Genomic DNA, 16,557 nt, shown 5'->3' with positions numbered 1-16,557 from the left:
TGCGCGAACACATGGCTGAGCTGCCGGCAGACTCCTGCCGCAAACACGGTGCACCACCCAACTCCTCGTGTAGCGCCATTGAGCGTGGTATTGTGCTGTTTTCTGTGTGTGTGGCATCCGAGCCAGGGAACGGAAGGGGGACGAGGTCTGTCACCGGTTCCGCTCAGTTTCCCTACAGGGAGGGCGACGTGGCCAAGGGCAGAGTGCCCTGAAGGTACCCGGGAGCGAGAGGCACCGGCGGCCAACCACAGAGGTGTGCGGAAGGTGACCAGGGAAAGGTGCGGTGGGGTGCGAGCTGCCTTCACTTAGATCCGGCGGCTGCGGGGGAAATTGCCCCTACCCAGGAAGAGCTGGGTGCCGCGGTTCTCGGCTCTGCGCCGCGCGTCTCCGCGGCTGCCTCTTTAATCGCGAACACAGAAGGGGCGGGTCCTGAGCCGGCGCGTAATCGGATAGCTCTGCCGCGGCTCTGACATCCACATGCTGCTCTGCCTGAAAAGGCAGGGGGGAGACAGAGGGGAGGCAGTGAAGGCGAGCGAGGCACCGGCCCGTAGCCTACCCCCGGCACATCCTCAGATGCGCAGCCCCTCGGCGAGGTGGAGGTGAGGGCGGGCGCCTGCCGGCTCAGAGTGGAGTGCGCTCTCCCGGGCAATCCCGGCACGGCCGCCGCTCCGGCAGCCAACGCTAGCAGCCTCCGCAGCAGCTTCCTTCCGCAGACTCCCCTCGAGAGGCTGGCCGAGCGGGTGTAGCCTTGGGAGAGGCTCCCGCTAGGGGAACCCAGCGAGGACGGGAGCCGTCGACCGCCTCCCATTCGGGCTGTCCGGCCATCGGTGCCTCCGCCCGTCGGTCCGATTCGGGTGCCCGGGCGCGGGTATCAGTTTACGCTTCTGAGATCGCACAGCTTCCTGGGGGCCGGGTGATGCCCAAGGCAAGTCTTGGCTTTGATTTTTATTATCATTATTTCACACTTGGCTTTCGGGAAATACTCGAGATGTTGTAAGATAAAGGAAATGACACTTTGAGGAACTGGAGAGAGCGTACATGCGTTTTGTTTTTATGAGAGAAAACCCTTTCTAACCTTGTTGGCTGATTTCAAGAGCTACCCTCCGAGTGAGGTGGGAATTTCAGCAAGAATAAAGGTGAAGACGGGTCGCCAGGACCCCAGAGGGAAACGCTGACCTGACCGTTAAGAGACCTCTACAGAAGACACTGCCAGGCAGAAAATAAGAGAGACAAAAAAAAAAAAAAAAAAAAAAAAAAAAAAAAAAAAAAAAGAAAGAAAGAAAGAAAGAAAGAAAAGAAAAAAGAAAAACCCACAAAGATATAATTGTACAAGAATCTTACAAGCCCAGCTCTGGAGAAACCTTCCTTCTCCAAAATGGATCTGTTTCCTCTCACCTGGGTTTTCCTAGCTCTCTGCTTCTTAGGACCCGAAGTGAGAGGCCAACCAGGTAAGCCCCTCAAAGTTTTTTTCCGTTCATTCTAACATGGTTCCCCCTTTAAAAGCGCCTGCAAATGTGGAGAGACCTCACAGAATGGCTCAGGAGGAGGCTCCTCAATACTCAATAATTTAAAGCGAGAGCCCAGCCGGGCCTCCTTGTACACAGGGCTGCTAAAACCCAACTTTTCTCTCCTGCTACAGGCTTGCGTGTGTGTGTGTGTGTGTGTGTGTGTGTGTGTATTGTAACAGAATTTGGCGGTGTTCAGATGTCACATATGGACTGAATCAAAGGTTTAAAAATACTACAAAGCCTTTGCATTACAGTTTTTGGGGATTTTTTTCTCCCTGTCTTGAAGCAGAACACATCTCCCTTGAGTTTCTTCAACCTAGCCAGTGAAATATAAATCATTCGCATTCCCTCCTCTTAACTATATTGAGCAATGTTAACTGAAAGGCTTGGGAAAGCAAGAGTAGTTTTGTTTTCAGATGCTGTAGATTTCTTTTCAGAATGGATGGATACATGCCTGGAACTCACAGTGCCCAGGCTGCTGGAGCAAAGTTGGCTTTCCCTGAGATAGGGGCCTCTACTGGGTGCAGCTGGTGACCAAGGAGCTTGGTGGTCCCTGCCTCCTTCCTGCATCAGTGTTTTCTGGGAAAGTAGATCATATGTTCTTTAAAGATTATTGTTAGATGAAACAAATGGCAGGGCCCTGGAAGGGCTCTTGTTCCTGTGAAGTGGTTAGAAACTTTTGAGTGGAATGTGTTCTCAACACCTGCCAAGAAGGGTGTATGGCCCTTATGGAGATAAGCACTGTGAGGCTCAGAACGGTGAGGACCCAGCATTTGTGGGGAGTGGCAAGGGGTCCACTCCCAGGAAAGGTGTCTCTAGTTTCAGGGGATCCATAGGGCTGGTTCTTCATTCCTGGGTCCCTGACCTGGGTGAGCCTTTCCTCTCTAAGAGCAGTGCCTGAAATCTTACAACAAAACTCTTAGTGCCACAGGTGATTGGGGACTGGAAGTCATCTTTGGAGGAAATAGGGCAAGAATAGAGAGAAAATAAGTGCCCTTGCCCCAGACCAATTCAAAGAGGATGCCCTCAGCAATAGGGCTAACTCCTGGCAACCTTCTGAACACCCCAGAAGGGTACAAGTCCTTAAGGGTCTCCTGCAAGCTGCTCCCCATCTCTTCCCCAAGCACATGCACAGCCCCTTTAAGCTGGGGCATTTGGGTTCCGGTTTTCTCCGAGGAGGAAAACTGATGAATGCCTTTGCCACCCAAATCCAGCCCTTCCCATCTCCTTCCCGGCCGTAACAACAGCTGCAAATCATATCTAAGGGGATGTGTACAGGTCCCTCTTAGATTTTTCTGGGCTTCCCATTCTATCTTGCCTTAATTCTAAATTCCTGGCCCGAAGAGAAATTAAATTACCTCTCACAGACCTGGATGCTGCCTAAATTATGTATGTTTGTGAGATTTGCTCAGGGTGTGGGCGCGCGGGAACGCGCGCCGTGAGAATGCCCATGGTGGTATTATCCAGGCGCGGACTCCAGTAGGCCCTGGCGCACGAGTGCGCGCACACTGGTACACACCACACATCCACATGCCAACCCCCCCCCCATACACCAACTTCAGGTTGTGTGTGCTGAGCAGAGCGGGAGCGACGGTGAATACTCCGGGACAGCTCCAACCCCAGATGTTCACACATCTGTCCCTGAGCAGTGTGTGGAATGCGTGTGTGTGCGCGCGCGACACCCGCTCGGACCTACTCCTGCTCTGCCACCTGCCTCCCGCGCTCTGCAGAGCCAGCCCCCTCCCCTCGCAACCCCTGGCCGCGCTGCGTCATTTCCAGAGAGGCTTGGAGCACGCTGTGCGAGGCAGATCACCCAGTAGGAGGCCAGGCGCAACTTCAGGGTGGCACCTGGGGTTGGGACCTCTTAGCCAGAGTAAATACTTTCAGCTCCCCCGGGGTGATCCCAGGCCAAGGACTGTTCAGACTTTCAGCCAGAGCAACCGACTGACACCCAGGGATCTAGCTATGGGTGGCAAAGGGCGAGGCCACGGTAGATCTCTGACTCACCCGTGTGCGCCAGCCCAGCCGCCTCAGAGGCGGGAGGACCCATTCCAAGAAAGAATCTGGGGAAAGAGGGAGAAAGGTGCGCGCAGGAGAGCAATTGCGGAAATAATGCGGAGTCCTGGCACGCGACCGAAGGAGCGGCGGGCGGCTAGGAAGTCGCGTCGGCGCCGCGCGCAGGGTACCCCCTCTGTTTGCTTGGGCGCCGGCCCTAGGGCTCGAGGACTCGGGGAGGTTGTGGGCCCCGCTCTGGGCGCTCCCTGCTGCTCCATGCTCCGCTGTGCGTAGCTAGCTCGCCGCAGTCTCGGGAGGGCCGGCGTTGAGGGTTTGCTGCCGGCGGCTGAAGATCTCAGTGCCTGCCGAGATAGGCGGCGGGAAGCTGGGTTGGGATTTCAGAGCCGAGGGCGGAGAGGGGCGGGAAGGAGCTGGGCTGCGCCGCCGGAACACGCGCTACTTGGCCGAGCTCGGGAAGCTGCGCGCACCGAGCGCCCGCGCGCAGAGCAGGTGAAGAGCAAGCCGCGCAACCTCCACGTGGTGGGGACGCGGGCCCGGCCCGGACTCCCACCCCACCCCCAGCCGTCTCTAACGCCGCATCGATTTGTTTGGGCTACGCAGCAGAAACAGAGCTGAGCAATCCATAAACATTCTATTAGGCAAAAATATTCCCAGCGAAAGCAAAACTGAGGCTCTCTCCTCTGCCAAGTCGGCCCGTCCCCTCCTCCTCCCGGCTGAGGACACCCCCGGGAGGAAGCCTGCGGCGTTTCCTCCTCGTTGGCGCAGGCCGGGAAGTTTTGTGCCTCTGCGGCCCGAGCCTCAGTCTCCGCCCCCCCCACCCCCCTCCCCTTGTTTTTCCGCGCAGGAGAAAGAAACAGCATTTACTGCCTATGCTTCATTTTCATTGATTGATTTCTTCTGAATATCAACACAAGTTAGTGGGGGAGAGGTGCTCAGTTTTTAAAGGGCGCCCCGCCCCCGCCGCGGGTGGCTGCGTCCCAGTCTTTCCCTCCAGGTCCCAGGCGCCGGGCGGCTGGGTGGGGGGCCGGAGAATTCTACTGGCCAGATGAAGCAGGGGCATTAGAATGGATCGTCTCTCCTCTGGGAATAACATCCCCTCTAGGCATGGTGGGGGGTTGGAAATCAGATTTGTTGCCGACCAAGTTTAAGGGATCCGGCCCATCTGTGCCGCAGCTTCTGTGGCTGCGGCAGAATTTCCTCAGCACGGGTAGGGGCTCGATGCTCCGGTGTTGGCGCTTGCACGCTGCCCAGCCCCCCTCCCCCCCTTGCTTTCATTTTGAGACCAAGAGAGCCCTCTGGCGCTAGCCAGTCCTTGACAGCTACGGCCTGAGACTAGTCTTCACCAGGTAGTCAGGATCTGCACACAGGGGGTGCTTGGGAGGTTGGGGGGGATGTAGTTTTTTTTTTTTTTTTTAACCAGGAAATCACTGGGGTCTGACAATGGGTTCTTCAGATGGTGACTACTAACAACGCTAATGTACCTACCACTCGGGCCCGAAGGAACCTAGACCCTGTAAGCATCTTCCTTTGATCTGTGCTGGGCTGTAATACCATTGCCATGGACACGGACTGACTCGTCAATTCAGCCTTGCGTCGGGACTGGTGATCAGATAAGAGGTGTAAATTGGTTGTGGGAGACAGGTCTGGCTTCAGACAAATCCTGAAGGAGACGAAGGGACCATCTAGACCCCAGATAGCGGTTTAGAGTGTGTTTCTTTTAGCATTCCCCCCCCCATGTGGGATGACATAATTTGCAAGTACAACAGCAGACGCAGATTCTTTACAGACAGCCTGCTTGCTCAACAGACAGCCTGCCCTGGGTCTTGCTCTGTTGCCCACATTAAGTCGGTGCCCACTAAACTTTCTCCCAGAAGCAGGCTCTGGAGGTGGGAAAGACAGCGCCCTTTGCCAACACGGCACACAGTTCATGAAGTGGGACGGGAGCACACCCCATAGGGTTCTAGGGCAGGCCCCAGCTTGTCCAAGACTGTGCGCCCAGCAGCACATAGGTTGAAGTTTTCTGTCACCCAAAGAGCCTCACACATTAAGCCACAGAGCACCCAAGTGGCAAAATGCAAGATTGGAAAGCTGATGTGGCTGGAGCTCTCTACACAGGACTCCTGCTGTCTATCCAATGGCTCCTGGCTTCCCTGCTGTTAAACGTGATGTCCGAATTCTGCTGCAGAAAGACTGGCTCCTATCTTTGAGGTGACAGGAGTACAAATGCCAATTCATAGGCAATGCGGCACAAATGGTAGTCCGGATCCTTGGGGGAAGACACCTAGACTGGATGATTCTGAGGACTCTGGTGGGTTGCACTTGGTTAAAGCAATCAAGAGAATGAATTGACTTGGGTTGGGCTGGGTGTGGGACAGCTCTAAGATGACAGAATTCAAAAGCCAGGGTCTTGGGTACAAAGGTCAAAGAATGCATTCTGTAAAGAACCGGTTTGGAAAGACTTTTGGAAAGGAGTTGAGGTTTTTTTCCCCTTTGTAAAAAAGACAGAACAAGAAGCAGATTACATTCAATTGCTATGCCATTGTGTTGGACCAACCTTGTGCACTAGGCCTCAGCAAACCAAACCAAATCAGAATAGAATCTGGAACTAGGTACTAGGTGTCAGCTAACTGACCTCTAAAACAGGGCAACTAAAAAAACCCAAAATAACAGGAAAGTCACAGCAATCCATGAAAAGTGGCAATTTACCTAAGCCAGTATCATAAGGAAGTCCTGGAAGGAAAGTAATTTTAAACCAAGCAATCCCCCCCCCTTTTTTTTTGGCAGAACCAGGGATTGAACTCAGGCCCTTGCATTTGCACTTATTCTACTGAGCTATCTCCCTGCCCCCCCCCAATCTACCTTTGATCTGCTTCTTACATAGTCCACTTCCTCTGCTTAGGGGAATCTCTGCCATTACAGAATACTGTTATGTTGTCTGATTCATGATTTACAAAAGCCAATTAGAACAACTAAGTATGCTGTGATTTTGCGTGTAGACAAGCATGACGCACTTGAAATCTCTTGAGCTGAGCAGGAAGGCTTTGCAAAATGGCGTCTCGGCTGTAGTTAGTAGACACTAACATATCTGAGGCACTTGATCATCAGGCCATGGTTTGCCAAGTGAGGAACCCATGTTGAGTGGCAGGTGTGTTTTCATCCCCAGAAGTTAGTCATTGAACTGTTCTTTCCAGGTAAGAACTTAACTGTTCATTTCTTAAGATGATGCCTAACCCGTTCCTGGAAGATACCCCATAAGTTTTTTCTGGGGCTCCTATAGCATTTTTTCAAAGCCTTATCTGCCTTTATGAGAAATGGCTGCAGGTTAATGGTTTCATTGGCTAAGAGGATTCAGTGGGGTTGTATTCCAGGACATACTGGCCTTGTTTCGTGGCCAGCCCTCCAGGAGAAAGCTCCTTCTAAAGGTTTAGGAAGCTGTCAAGTTTAGATAAGACTGAGCTCCCATCCTATGGGACCTTCGTTGTATTAATAAGGAGAAATTAATTTTTAACCACTGGGAACATTGCCAAATTATGTGACCTTTGGCAGACCAGCTGTGCTGTAAAAATAAATCCCCCCTTTCTGAAAATGTTGTTCCTATCCAGTAGAACAATAACAGTGTGGCATTTAGGATAGGGAAGAGAGCTTGAGAAGAAAGGACAGACGTGAGTGTTGACAAAGAACCTCTGATGTAATACTTGATTTCAGACCAGGGCATCCTCTGCACCCCCCTCTCAGCACCTTGCTGCCCCAAGCCCCTCGCCTGGGGTTTCCTCAACAGGGGAAAGAGGGCAGGAATGACAAGGAGCTGAGCAAGGGGGTGCGGGAAGCAGAGAAGGTGTTAAGTGCTTCCAGCCTGCTCCCTCCCCAGCCTTGCACACATCCCTGCTTATTCACACTGGCAGCTTACTGGCATGGGCAGGGAAAAAGGATTTTTGAACTGGCAAAATGTTTGTCTTTCCTTCAAAAACTGCCAGGGAATAAGTCTGTCACTGAGAAGTGCTGGTAGTGGTAGGGATGGTGGTGGTGGTGGTGGTGGTGGTAGTGGTGGTGGTAGTGGTGGCGGCGGCGGTGGAAGCTCTTGGACTGCTAGGTTCTGAAGGCTTCTCAGGAGCCAGGCTGCCTGGGTTTAAGATCCAGCTCAACCACATGCCAGGCCTGTAATCCAGGGACTCTGACTGGCCAGAGCGTGTAGTCACTCTGTGCCTCAGTTTCCTTACTTGTAAAATGTGTTTGATAATGCTACCCTGAGGGTAGTCGTGCCGTATTAGATGAGGTAGAGTACTGTTTGTCACACATGAGGCTTATCTTGAAATCACTGAATTCTTTAATGAGCTTTAGTGGGGTTAACCATCTTGTGATCGTAGAAAACTCACTGTCACCACTGTGGTGAGTTTTATTTTTAAGAGATTTGAGGGGGCGCAATAACTAATTCCTCGTTCTCAGCTCGTCCCCCTGCTAACCCTTTGCCTGTGTTTTATAAGTACCAGATTATCTCTCGCCACAGTGTTCTTCACAGGCGGACAGTCTCTGCTGGTTCACATCTTGGATTTATGTCTCCCTTTTGCATGTTTTTCTCCTTGTGCTGTTTTCTGTGTTCTTGCTTTCACTTTTTTTTTTAAATCTTTTTTTTTTTAATCTTCCTTCTCTCTGTTCCTTTTCCTCCCCTTCCATCCTTCATCACTGAAAGTGTGCTCAGCAGGGAGCACTGTGTTTAAGGCACTCTCCGAATTTGTAATAACTTCTACTCTGGCATTAAGGCCCCTTAGCAGCTGAACTCAAAAAAGTCGTCAGAAAGACAAAATAGCTTTTACCCAGCAAGACTCTTAATAATCCCATTTCCCTCTGGGTCTTCATAAAAGAGTCATGATCTAATCCAGAGAGAAGGGAAGGGGCTGGAAATAATAAGAGCGAAGCTCTCCTGCCTGGTAGCTGTCTTTGGATGAGGCTGCTGGCCAGCCTGGCGCATGTGTCCCTGGTACCCTGCTCCCTGCTTCCAAAGATGTTCTGATAACCAGGGATCAGGGTTCTGGAGAGTCTTTCAGCTGAGAAGATAAAGGGAATTGCAAATTACTGGACTGACTGATAATAATTGCTGGGCTAAAGGGGGAAAATAAAACAGATGTGCCCCACAGGCATATTAGGGGCCAGAGATAGGAGCAGGGCAGGGACTGAGTAGAGTGAGGTGAGCTGAAACTGTGTAAGATAAAACGTAATGCCAAGGAATGATTTAGTTAGTGATGGAGCAATGGTTTGCATTTTCCTGATGCCACTGACAACAAACATGGAGAATTTGTCTTTGGGAATGAGGAGCAACAAAGCAGAACTCCTTGGAATTAATTAATTTTACTATTATTGCAATTAAAATGTGTATATCCCCTGAATTTACTCTAAGGGTAAGGTGTCACACTAAGTCTACCTTAACTGATGCCTGCATATTATTACCCAGGATGACTTAACTTAAACCCTTAGTTCACCACAAAGCAAACATTTGCATTTAATTGCAGCTGAGTGAAGGGAGCTGAGTTAGTAGCTGGAAAAGCAAAATAATTTGTGATAAAGCTCAGATTTTGTGATATCCAGTGATATTTTTGGTGTGACTTTAGTTCATTTTTAATTTATTAACTCATCAACTCTAATTGAGTCTGATTTAGGGGAAGGGCTTTGCTTAAGGTTTGTCAAAGGTGGCTCAAAGAGAAGTCCAGCTCTCAAATTGCTGGGTGGTCCAGTAGAGTGGATAGGCCCTTGAGCATGCTCACAGTCCTCAGAAGATGTTGAAGAGAGCTGGCCTTTGCAATCTGTGGGGAGGACAGGTGCCCTGGGGCCTTTGATATAGGGAATAAGTAATGGCAGAGGGCTGGGGGATTTAGAGCCAAGAAAAGCATATAGGGGAAGGGAAAGGGAAGAACAGGGCCATGGACATTGAGTTGTTTGGAGAACACCCAGAAGCTGCAGTTCAGAATGTGTAGTTGGAAAAATCACAAATAAATTTAGCGATAATAGTTCAGTGCAAGGCCCAAATTGCAAGACCAAGAGGTTTGGATTTCATGTGCTTACCAATGGGGATCCATTGATATTTCAACTTAAGCTTTTAGTTAATCAAAATAAATGAAAAAAAAAAAAGTATTCTATTACCACCTTTTTTCCTCCTTTGGCTTTTGAAGAGACCTGAAAATTATTCTTCTTCTGTTTCCTTCCCCAAATGTCTGTCCAAATGGTCAGGAATTGTAATCCCAGATCTCCCATCAATGGCATCAAAATTGCATTTGCAAAGAGGGCTGGAAAAGAGCAGCCATAAATATCAACTAATGCTATTATATCAGCTGCCCTATTGGAATTGCATTTGTTTATGATATAAGATGACAAATAACAAGGTTATCACAGGTGGCATGATTCGAGGTCAGGGAAGGTAATCACATCAAACCTACATTTTAACGATTAAATGAGGGTCCATTTTTAGAATCCAGATTGAGGGGAAGAGAGGTCCAAACAGCCCTATTTCCAGGCCCCATTTCCAGTTGTGTGCGTCTCAAATCTGTGAGAGGGATAGGAGAAGAGATTCCACTTCACTCTTTCCTCTTTCCCATGCGCATGTATGGCTCCTCTCTTGCTCCCCTATCCATTCTCTCTTCCCTCCCACATGGTTCTTTTATTCAGATTTTGAACTTTATTGTTGAAAAAGTTCACAGGGATTCCCATTTGCTGTGCCTTCAGGACTGCATCACTCACTGCCACCCGGACCCATAAATTGAATAGATTGCATCCCTTCCTAGTTGCCTTAGGAAGTGGTCAAGCAGACGCATTCCTGGCTGATGGATTGGCTCATTTCTTCCCAGTTTAAGCCAAGATGTGGATTTTATAAGACTGTCTTGTGACAGGCTGAAGTTGCTTTGAATAAAACAAAATCCAGCCTCAGCTCACAGAAATAACTCTTCAAACGCAGCTAATCCTGGGCTGGTGAGTGAAGTTTGGTTAAAACCCTGAGCAAAGGACTTAGGTGGTCTGAGGAAGGGATTGGAAGAAACTCTTGTCTTTTTTTTCCTGCAGTCCTATTGTTGACATGCTCACACACAGAGCTGTGTATCCATGATATTTATAAATATGAGGCCACAGGCTCAGTTAAGAAAAGAAACTTCCATCAGTACAGCTAATGTGATTAAAGGGGACACTTAAACTCTCATAATGCAAGACAGACGTTCATCTGAGGTTTCAGGCTCACCCGCCAAATAAAATAGGGTAACACCTAGGACAAATGCCTTTCTGTCTAGGCAGGAAAAGAAACTTTTGAGATTTGGGGACCATCTATGAAATAGTGGAGCTTTTCCCCACCTAGTAGACTTCAAATTTCACAATTAGAACTGGCCTTTTGGATCGCTCCTCCCATTGTATAGACAAGAGGGAAACAAGGCTGCCTTACTAACCTACCCAAGCCCAGCACACTGTCCAGCTGTGAGATGAGACTTGCTAACAAGACTTTTTGACTCTTTCCCAGTGCTGCTTCCAGTCAAATGCCCAGGAGGACTGAGGTTTACTCTTCAAGTTTAATTTAATTTTATTAGTACATGTTTGTTGTACATCATGAATATATTCATTGTGGGTAGTAGGTGCATGTACTTGTCACCAGCATTCATTCCCCTTTAAGAATTTTTTGCCTTACTATTAATAATTAAAGGAAAACAGTATTGTGAAAATAGGACAGGAGGGGATTCCGCTGTAAAGAATAAATTGTAAATAAAGTGTATTATCTCCAGAAGTGAGACGACTTTACCAAGGGCTCCAAGGTGCACAGCACGCCTGGACTCCTGACTAAGTGGCTGGTAACACCCCTCAAGTTACTTGAAGATGGTCTCATTCTCAGAACACCTTACTCCTGAATGCTCCCTTCTTGTGATGATGTAAAGTGACAGGACACATATGTGATGAGTGTGACTACCACAGCTGTAGGCTGCTACTGGCCCCCTAAGAATATGTCCAGCGGGGAATGCCGTGCCCATGCAGCTTGACCGCATTTAACTGAAATTGGAGAAGGGTGATCATGTCAGATGAGAAATAGATGCCTCCTAATCCTTCCACTAGCTTTCCTCCCCACAGCATCTTAAAGAGACAAAAATAACTGAGTTGTAGCTCGGTGGGCTTCAAATCACGTTCCAAGAGGCACTGAAGGACTGGTGGAGAAGACTCTGGGAGATTCGAGGCGACCAAGGCCGAGGTGTGCATGACTCGGGCAGGCAGGAGGCACTCTGCTTCCATCTGCCTTGTACACTGGAGTTCTGGGTAGAGATCTGATCAAGAGGGGAAAAGGGTACAACTTCTAGGAAAAAGCAAGATTTGTCACCTATCCACTTAATATGATCCATTCCTTGAATGACAATGCAAAGCTCTACCCAGAAGGGCCCACTAAGCCAAGAACCAGATCATCTCCCTCTCTTTCTGCCAGTCGGGCCTCCCTTTCCTGGTAGCCAGTCCCACCGACCACCACACAGCCATGTTTGCCTACACCCTCACTCTGCCCACATCCACCCAGTCAGCTGGTCCCTAGTTTGGTCTTCAGTTTGGCCAAAGGTTGTAATTGTTCTTTACAACTCTGGCTGTTGTAATACAACTTGTTGTCACACAACTCTGACTCTTGTGAAGTAATCACTGTAATTCTGGTTATTTAAAATTGCATGCTACATGGTGGTACACACCTTTAATCCCAGCACTTGGGAGGTTGAAAATAGGAGGATGGGGCCAGGGAGATGGCTCAGTGGAATAATCACTTCCCTGGCAAGGGCGAGGGCCTGAGTTCAATCCCTGGTTCCACCAAAAACAAACAAACAAACAAACAAAAAAACAGGAGGATGACTACGAGTCTGATCTGTATAGTGAGACCCTGTCGACTCTGTACTAAATATGTTAAAAAATAAAATAAAATAAAAATAAAATTGCACACTAGAGCCAGGGTGCACTTTTGCAACTACTGTCAATTTCAGGCCAGATGGTGATCCTTTAAAACAACTACAATTAAATTTTCCTAGAAGGCAGACCAGATACTTAAAGAGTTCTTCTTTCACTTTCTAATAATTCCAAAAATTCAGTACTACAGAGGAACCAACATCTATCCTAAAGTTGGTTCTCTGAGCAGGTGATTTCCTAAGTGAATAGACACAAAGCTCCTCTCCCTTTCCAGGACCAAATTACCAGCAGCTGCTTAGGTAGTGGCAAAGCAAGGATGCCTGTGGTGGGGGTGGGGCTCAGGCTTAAAGATTTTAAAATAATTTGATATTTTGTATTTCAATATTAAAACACCTAAGTAGTCATTATCGGGAAATTCAAAACACTGTGACTTTAGAACACGGTGTTCTGGGCCTGCCAGATAGCCCAGGGAATTAAAGCGCCAGCTTAGGTAGAGCACAGCGGCTAATGTTCTATCCCCAACCTGCCCTGCTTTGCCAACCCAGCCATGCCCCTGACCCCAACCCCGCCCCCAGGCGCACTGAGATGGCTATTGAGACTGGGCATGGTGCCTCACACCAGTAATTCCAGCACTTGGGAGGCTGAAAACAGGAGAAGCTCTCTGAGTCTGATCTGTGTAGTGAGACCCTGTAGACCCTGTACTAAATACATTAAAAAAAAAAAAAAAAAAGAACACAGTGTTCTATTTCCTTGAAATTACACCTAGAGGTGTTCCAGGGGCTCTTTACGCCTTGGGCTCACCACTAGAGCTCCTCTCTCAGGTGGAGGAAGAAAGGGCTTTGCATTTTTTACCTGGGTTTTGCTGCTTCTCTTTAGGACCTGAATTTGCCCCAGGTGAAAGGTATTCACAGAATAGTTGGGAATGATGTCTCTTGTCAACTCACCAAACTGGCTCAGTAGCTCCACTTAACAGGGTCAATTTCCTTTCTATAAGAAGATTGGCCTTAAGGGGTTTGCCCTTGGGTTCAACTCTCCTTTGGCTTCGCTGGACCCCTGAAATAGGACAGAAAGCAGCTATGAAGTTCGTTTTGAAACACAGTGAAGGCCTACAAAGCCCTGGATGATGCAGCTCTAGCCAAGAAACTTCAGCTAATTTCTATTGGACTGTATTTTTTCACAGAAATGAAGGACCCCCCCAACTCTGAAAATGAAAGATCGATTATCAAAGAAGAAATGTTGAAGGATTGAATGTGTTTTCTTTACAGTTTTTACTAATGCCTTTCAAGAATGCCTTTCTCCCCAAGAAAAAGAGAGATAGCAATTTTAATATTTATCTTTGTGGATGTGTGTCTGTGCAAATGGTGTGTGATATTTTGTGAGAGGGTGCGAATCTGTGTACAGGACTAAAGTGTGAATTACTAATATGTATATGTACTGTATGTTCAACATCTATGCTTGTGTGTGTTTCTGAGTCTGAATCCAATCTAAACAAGAATGTGAGTTTATAAATGTTTGGATATTGAAAAAGTTAGCCACACACAACCAAAGCAGATGTTTTAATGGGTTTGCAAGTATTTCAGTAAGTACTTTGATTTTTCTTTCTTTTGGTTAAGTAAATTTTTAACAACAGAAAGTGTCATCTATCATCTATGGCATGGAAATACTATGGTTTTTTTTTTTTTTTTTTTTTTTTTGTAGTAGGGAAATGGTTGCTCCTAGTATTAATGACAAATGATTCTTTCCTCTGAGGAAGTTTCCTGTCTTCTTGCTGATCTGTGAGCCTGGTCTAATTACTAAAAGCTTAAGCTTGGGGTTTAGGGAATTGAGACAGAGAAATTCTTCTTTCAAGAGTAACTGGAGAGAAGCAGGGAAGGGGTTGGGAAAAACGGGAGAGCATGTGGATGATGTGGAAACCATAAGGGTTACTGAACAGGAGCTCAGCTCAGATTTCCTCTGATGAGTTCCAGGGCAAAAAATGTGGTTTGGGGTGGGTCATGGCAGGGATGTAGTTTTTTGAAAAATAGCTGGCAGGAGACCTAGACCCAGAAGAAAATTCCTTCTTTTGCTAGTTTGGTAAAAGCAGCTGATGAGCTAAGTGCCCACACTTCTGCTTTCCCAGAGGCTCTATTTCCTATGGGCCCAATCATCCACCATGTGGCCAGCTGGGAGAAGTTGGGTGCCCAGTGTGGGCGGGTGCTGTGGGCGCTGGGAAGGGCTGCAGGCATTAGCTGTGCCTGGGTGGAAGGGATGGGCCACTGTCCTTCTGGACTGGGGCGGGTCCAGGGTCATTAGGTAGAGGATGATGTGGTGTCTGCTAGCCTGAGGAAATGGCTTTTGTTCTCCCAGTAAGAAATAGACCTGAATCCATTAGATTCTGGGCAGTTCCGCAGCACAGTTAGAGGTCTTGGAAGCTGGATGCCCAAAAGGCTACTTGTGTGGATTTGTGTCCCAAGCACTGGTGTGCAGTGTGCCCATCATTTATGCATTTAAAGCCTGTCAGGCGGGAAATCTGAAGCTGAGGTCTGGAAGACAGTAATGCCAACAGACACAGGGAATGGTAAAGTGCACCTGTAGAGTTAAAAATGCATGACCTGCTCCCTCAAAGAGGGAACACAGGAGAAAGACCCTGTCCTGGAGGGCGGCTGCTGAGCTGTCATACATAATTCAGGGGCCCATGCTGCTCCATGCAGATGGCGATATTAAATTGTGATTGATGCTAAGAGACACACACATCTCAGGAAGGCCTCCAAGAGGCTTCTGGATATTTCCATGTCTCTTGTGCCTCTCTGTTCTAACTGTGGTATTAAGCAAAAGCCCCCATTTCCCAAGAACCCCTGCCAGGGATCACAGCACTTCACTTTCAAATAGATGAGATTTTTCAAATGTCATCGCCCACCTTTTCTGCCTTTGAAGGTCGCCCCCATCCCTTCTGGCCCACATGAGGCTGTTTACCTCTAGCCAGGCTCTGCAGGGAGGGGGAGCCAGCTCCTGCCTGCCACAGCCTTCCCTGCAGCTGGAGAGGCTGGAAAAAGTGGCAGCACACTCTGGTGGTGGTGACCAGGCAGGAGGGACAGTGTGCACAGATAACTAGGCGTCCACTCAACACAGAGCAACTTTGTGGAGATTCTGAGGCTGGACCCAAGGGCTTCTCCAATGCAGATTTTTCCATTTGGTATATAATGAAATAATAAATCAGATTTGTAGTATATGTGGAATTAAGTGTTTGGAGATTTTGCTTTTTCTTTCTTAAAAAGAGAGAGAAGAAAAAAGACTGAAATCACTCCCCAGGGTCTATTCTGACCCAATGCAGAAAGTGCTTCCTTGCACCACGTGTAATTGTTACCAGCCCCGCTTGTGGGTCTGCACCACAAAACCATGATTGTCAGTTCCTGGAGCCTTGACTGCTGGCTGCCTGGGCTGGGCTGGGAGACACTGACTAGAAGGAAGGATTGATGAAGTAAAGAAAGGTTGCAGGGTTGAAGGAGGAGAGGCATATGGGCCAAGAAGGGGAGCTAGGAAAAGGCAGGGAGGCAGGTTGAGTGTACAGCTTTCTTGTTTTGATAATCTCAGACCATATGATTGGGAATATTTATAACCAGAATATTTGGGGGGAGTTGGCTGGGAGGGAGAGGGATAGACTGAAATCATCTCTTCCACTGAATGAGCAAGTAGGTTAGCCTCCTGGACTGCCACGAATGAGCTGTAAAATAGTTTTGATCAGCCACTGAGTGCGAAAAGGAAAGGGGGGCAAGCGAAGGGGGGCATGGAGGAAGGGGGGCATGGAGGAAAGACCTTAATGTGTAAACCCTTTGGGTTGCTGCTTTCTCTTCCAGACCCACCCTGTGGAGGTCGTTTGAATTCCAAAGATGCCGGCTATATCACCTCTCCAGGGTACCCCCAGGACTACCCCTCCCACCAGAACTGTGAGTGGATTGTTTACGCCCCCGAGCCCAACCAGAAGATTGTCCTCAACTTCAACCCTCACTTTGAAATTGAGAAGCACGACTGCAAGTAAGCATGACTGTTGCTCGACTGTGCTGCCCCTTGGGGTCTCGAGCCCCCAGCCCACCTAGTGTTCTTCTGTCCCTGCTGTGTGATCTCAGCCCCTGAGGGGAAACCACAAGACCATATCCTCCTTCAG

At 48.5% G+C, this 16,557-nt stretch overlaps 1 protein-coding gene across 5 annotated transcripts in view; it reads left to right on the top strand.

The window, feature by feature from the left end:
* The first annotated feature begins 448 nt into the window (after positions 1-448).
* The window catches only part of Nrp2 (neuropilin 2), a 113,306-nt gene continuing 97,197 nt past the window's right edge, over positions 449-16,557 (top strand). For 3 of the 5 annotated variants that reach the window (XM_004626643.2, XM_004626647.3, XM_004626646.2), the window contains exons 1-2: positions 449-1,448; positions 16,250-16,427. In XM_004626643.2, coding sequence (XP_004626700.1) covers positions 1,376-1,448; positions 16,250-16,427 — 251 coding nt within the window. In that variant the 5' untranslated portion in view covers positions 449-1,375. The remainder of the gene's footprint in view (positions 1,449-16,249; positions 16,428-16,557) is intronic. The other 2 variants (XM_004626644.2, XM_023710142.1) reach the window with 1 other exon arrangement.

This window comes from Octodon degus, unplaced genomic scaffold (genome assembly GCF_000260255.1).
Source record: "Octodon degus isolate 3935 unplaced genomic scaffold, OctDeg1.0 scaffold00016, whole genome shotgun sequence".
Classification (NCBI taxonomy): Eukaryota; Metazoa; Chordata; class Mammalia; order Rodentia; family Octodontidae; genus Octodon; species Octodon degus.
This window is presented reverse-complemented; position numbering and strand designations above follow the sequence as displayed.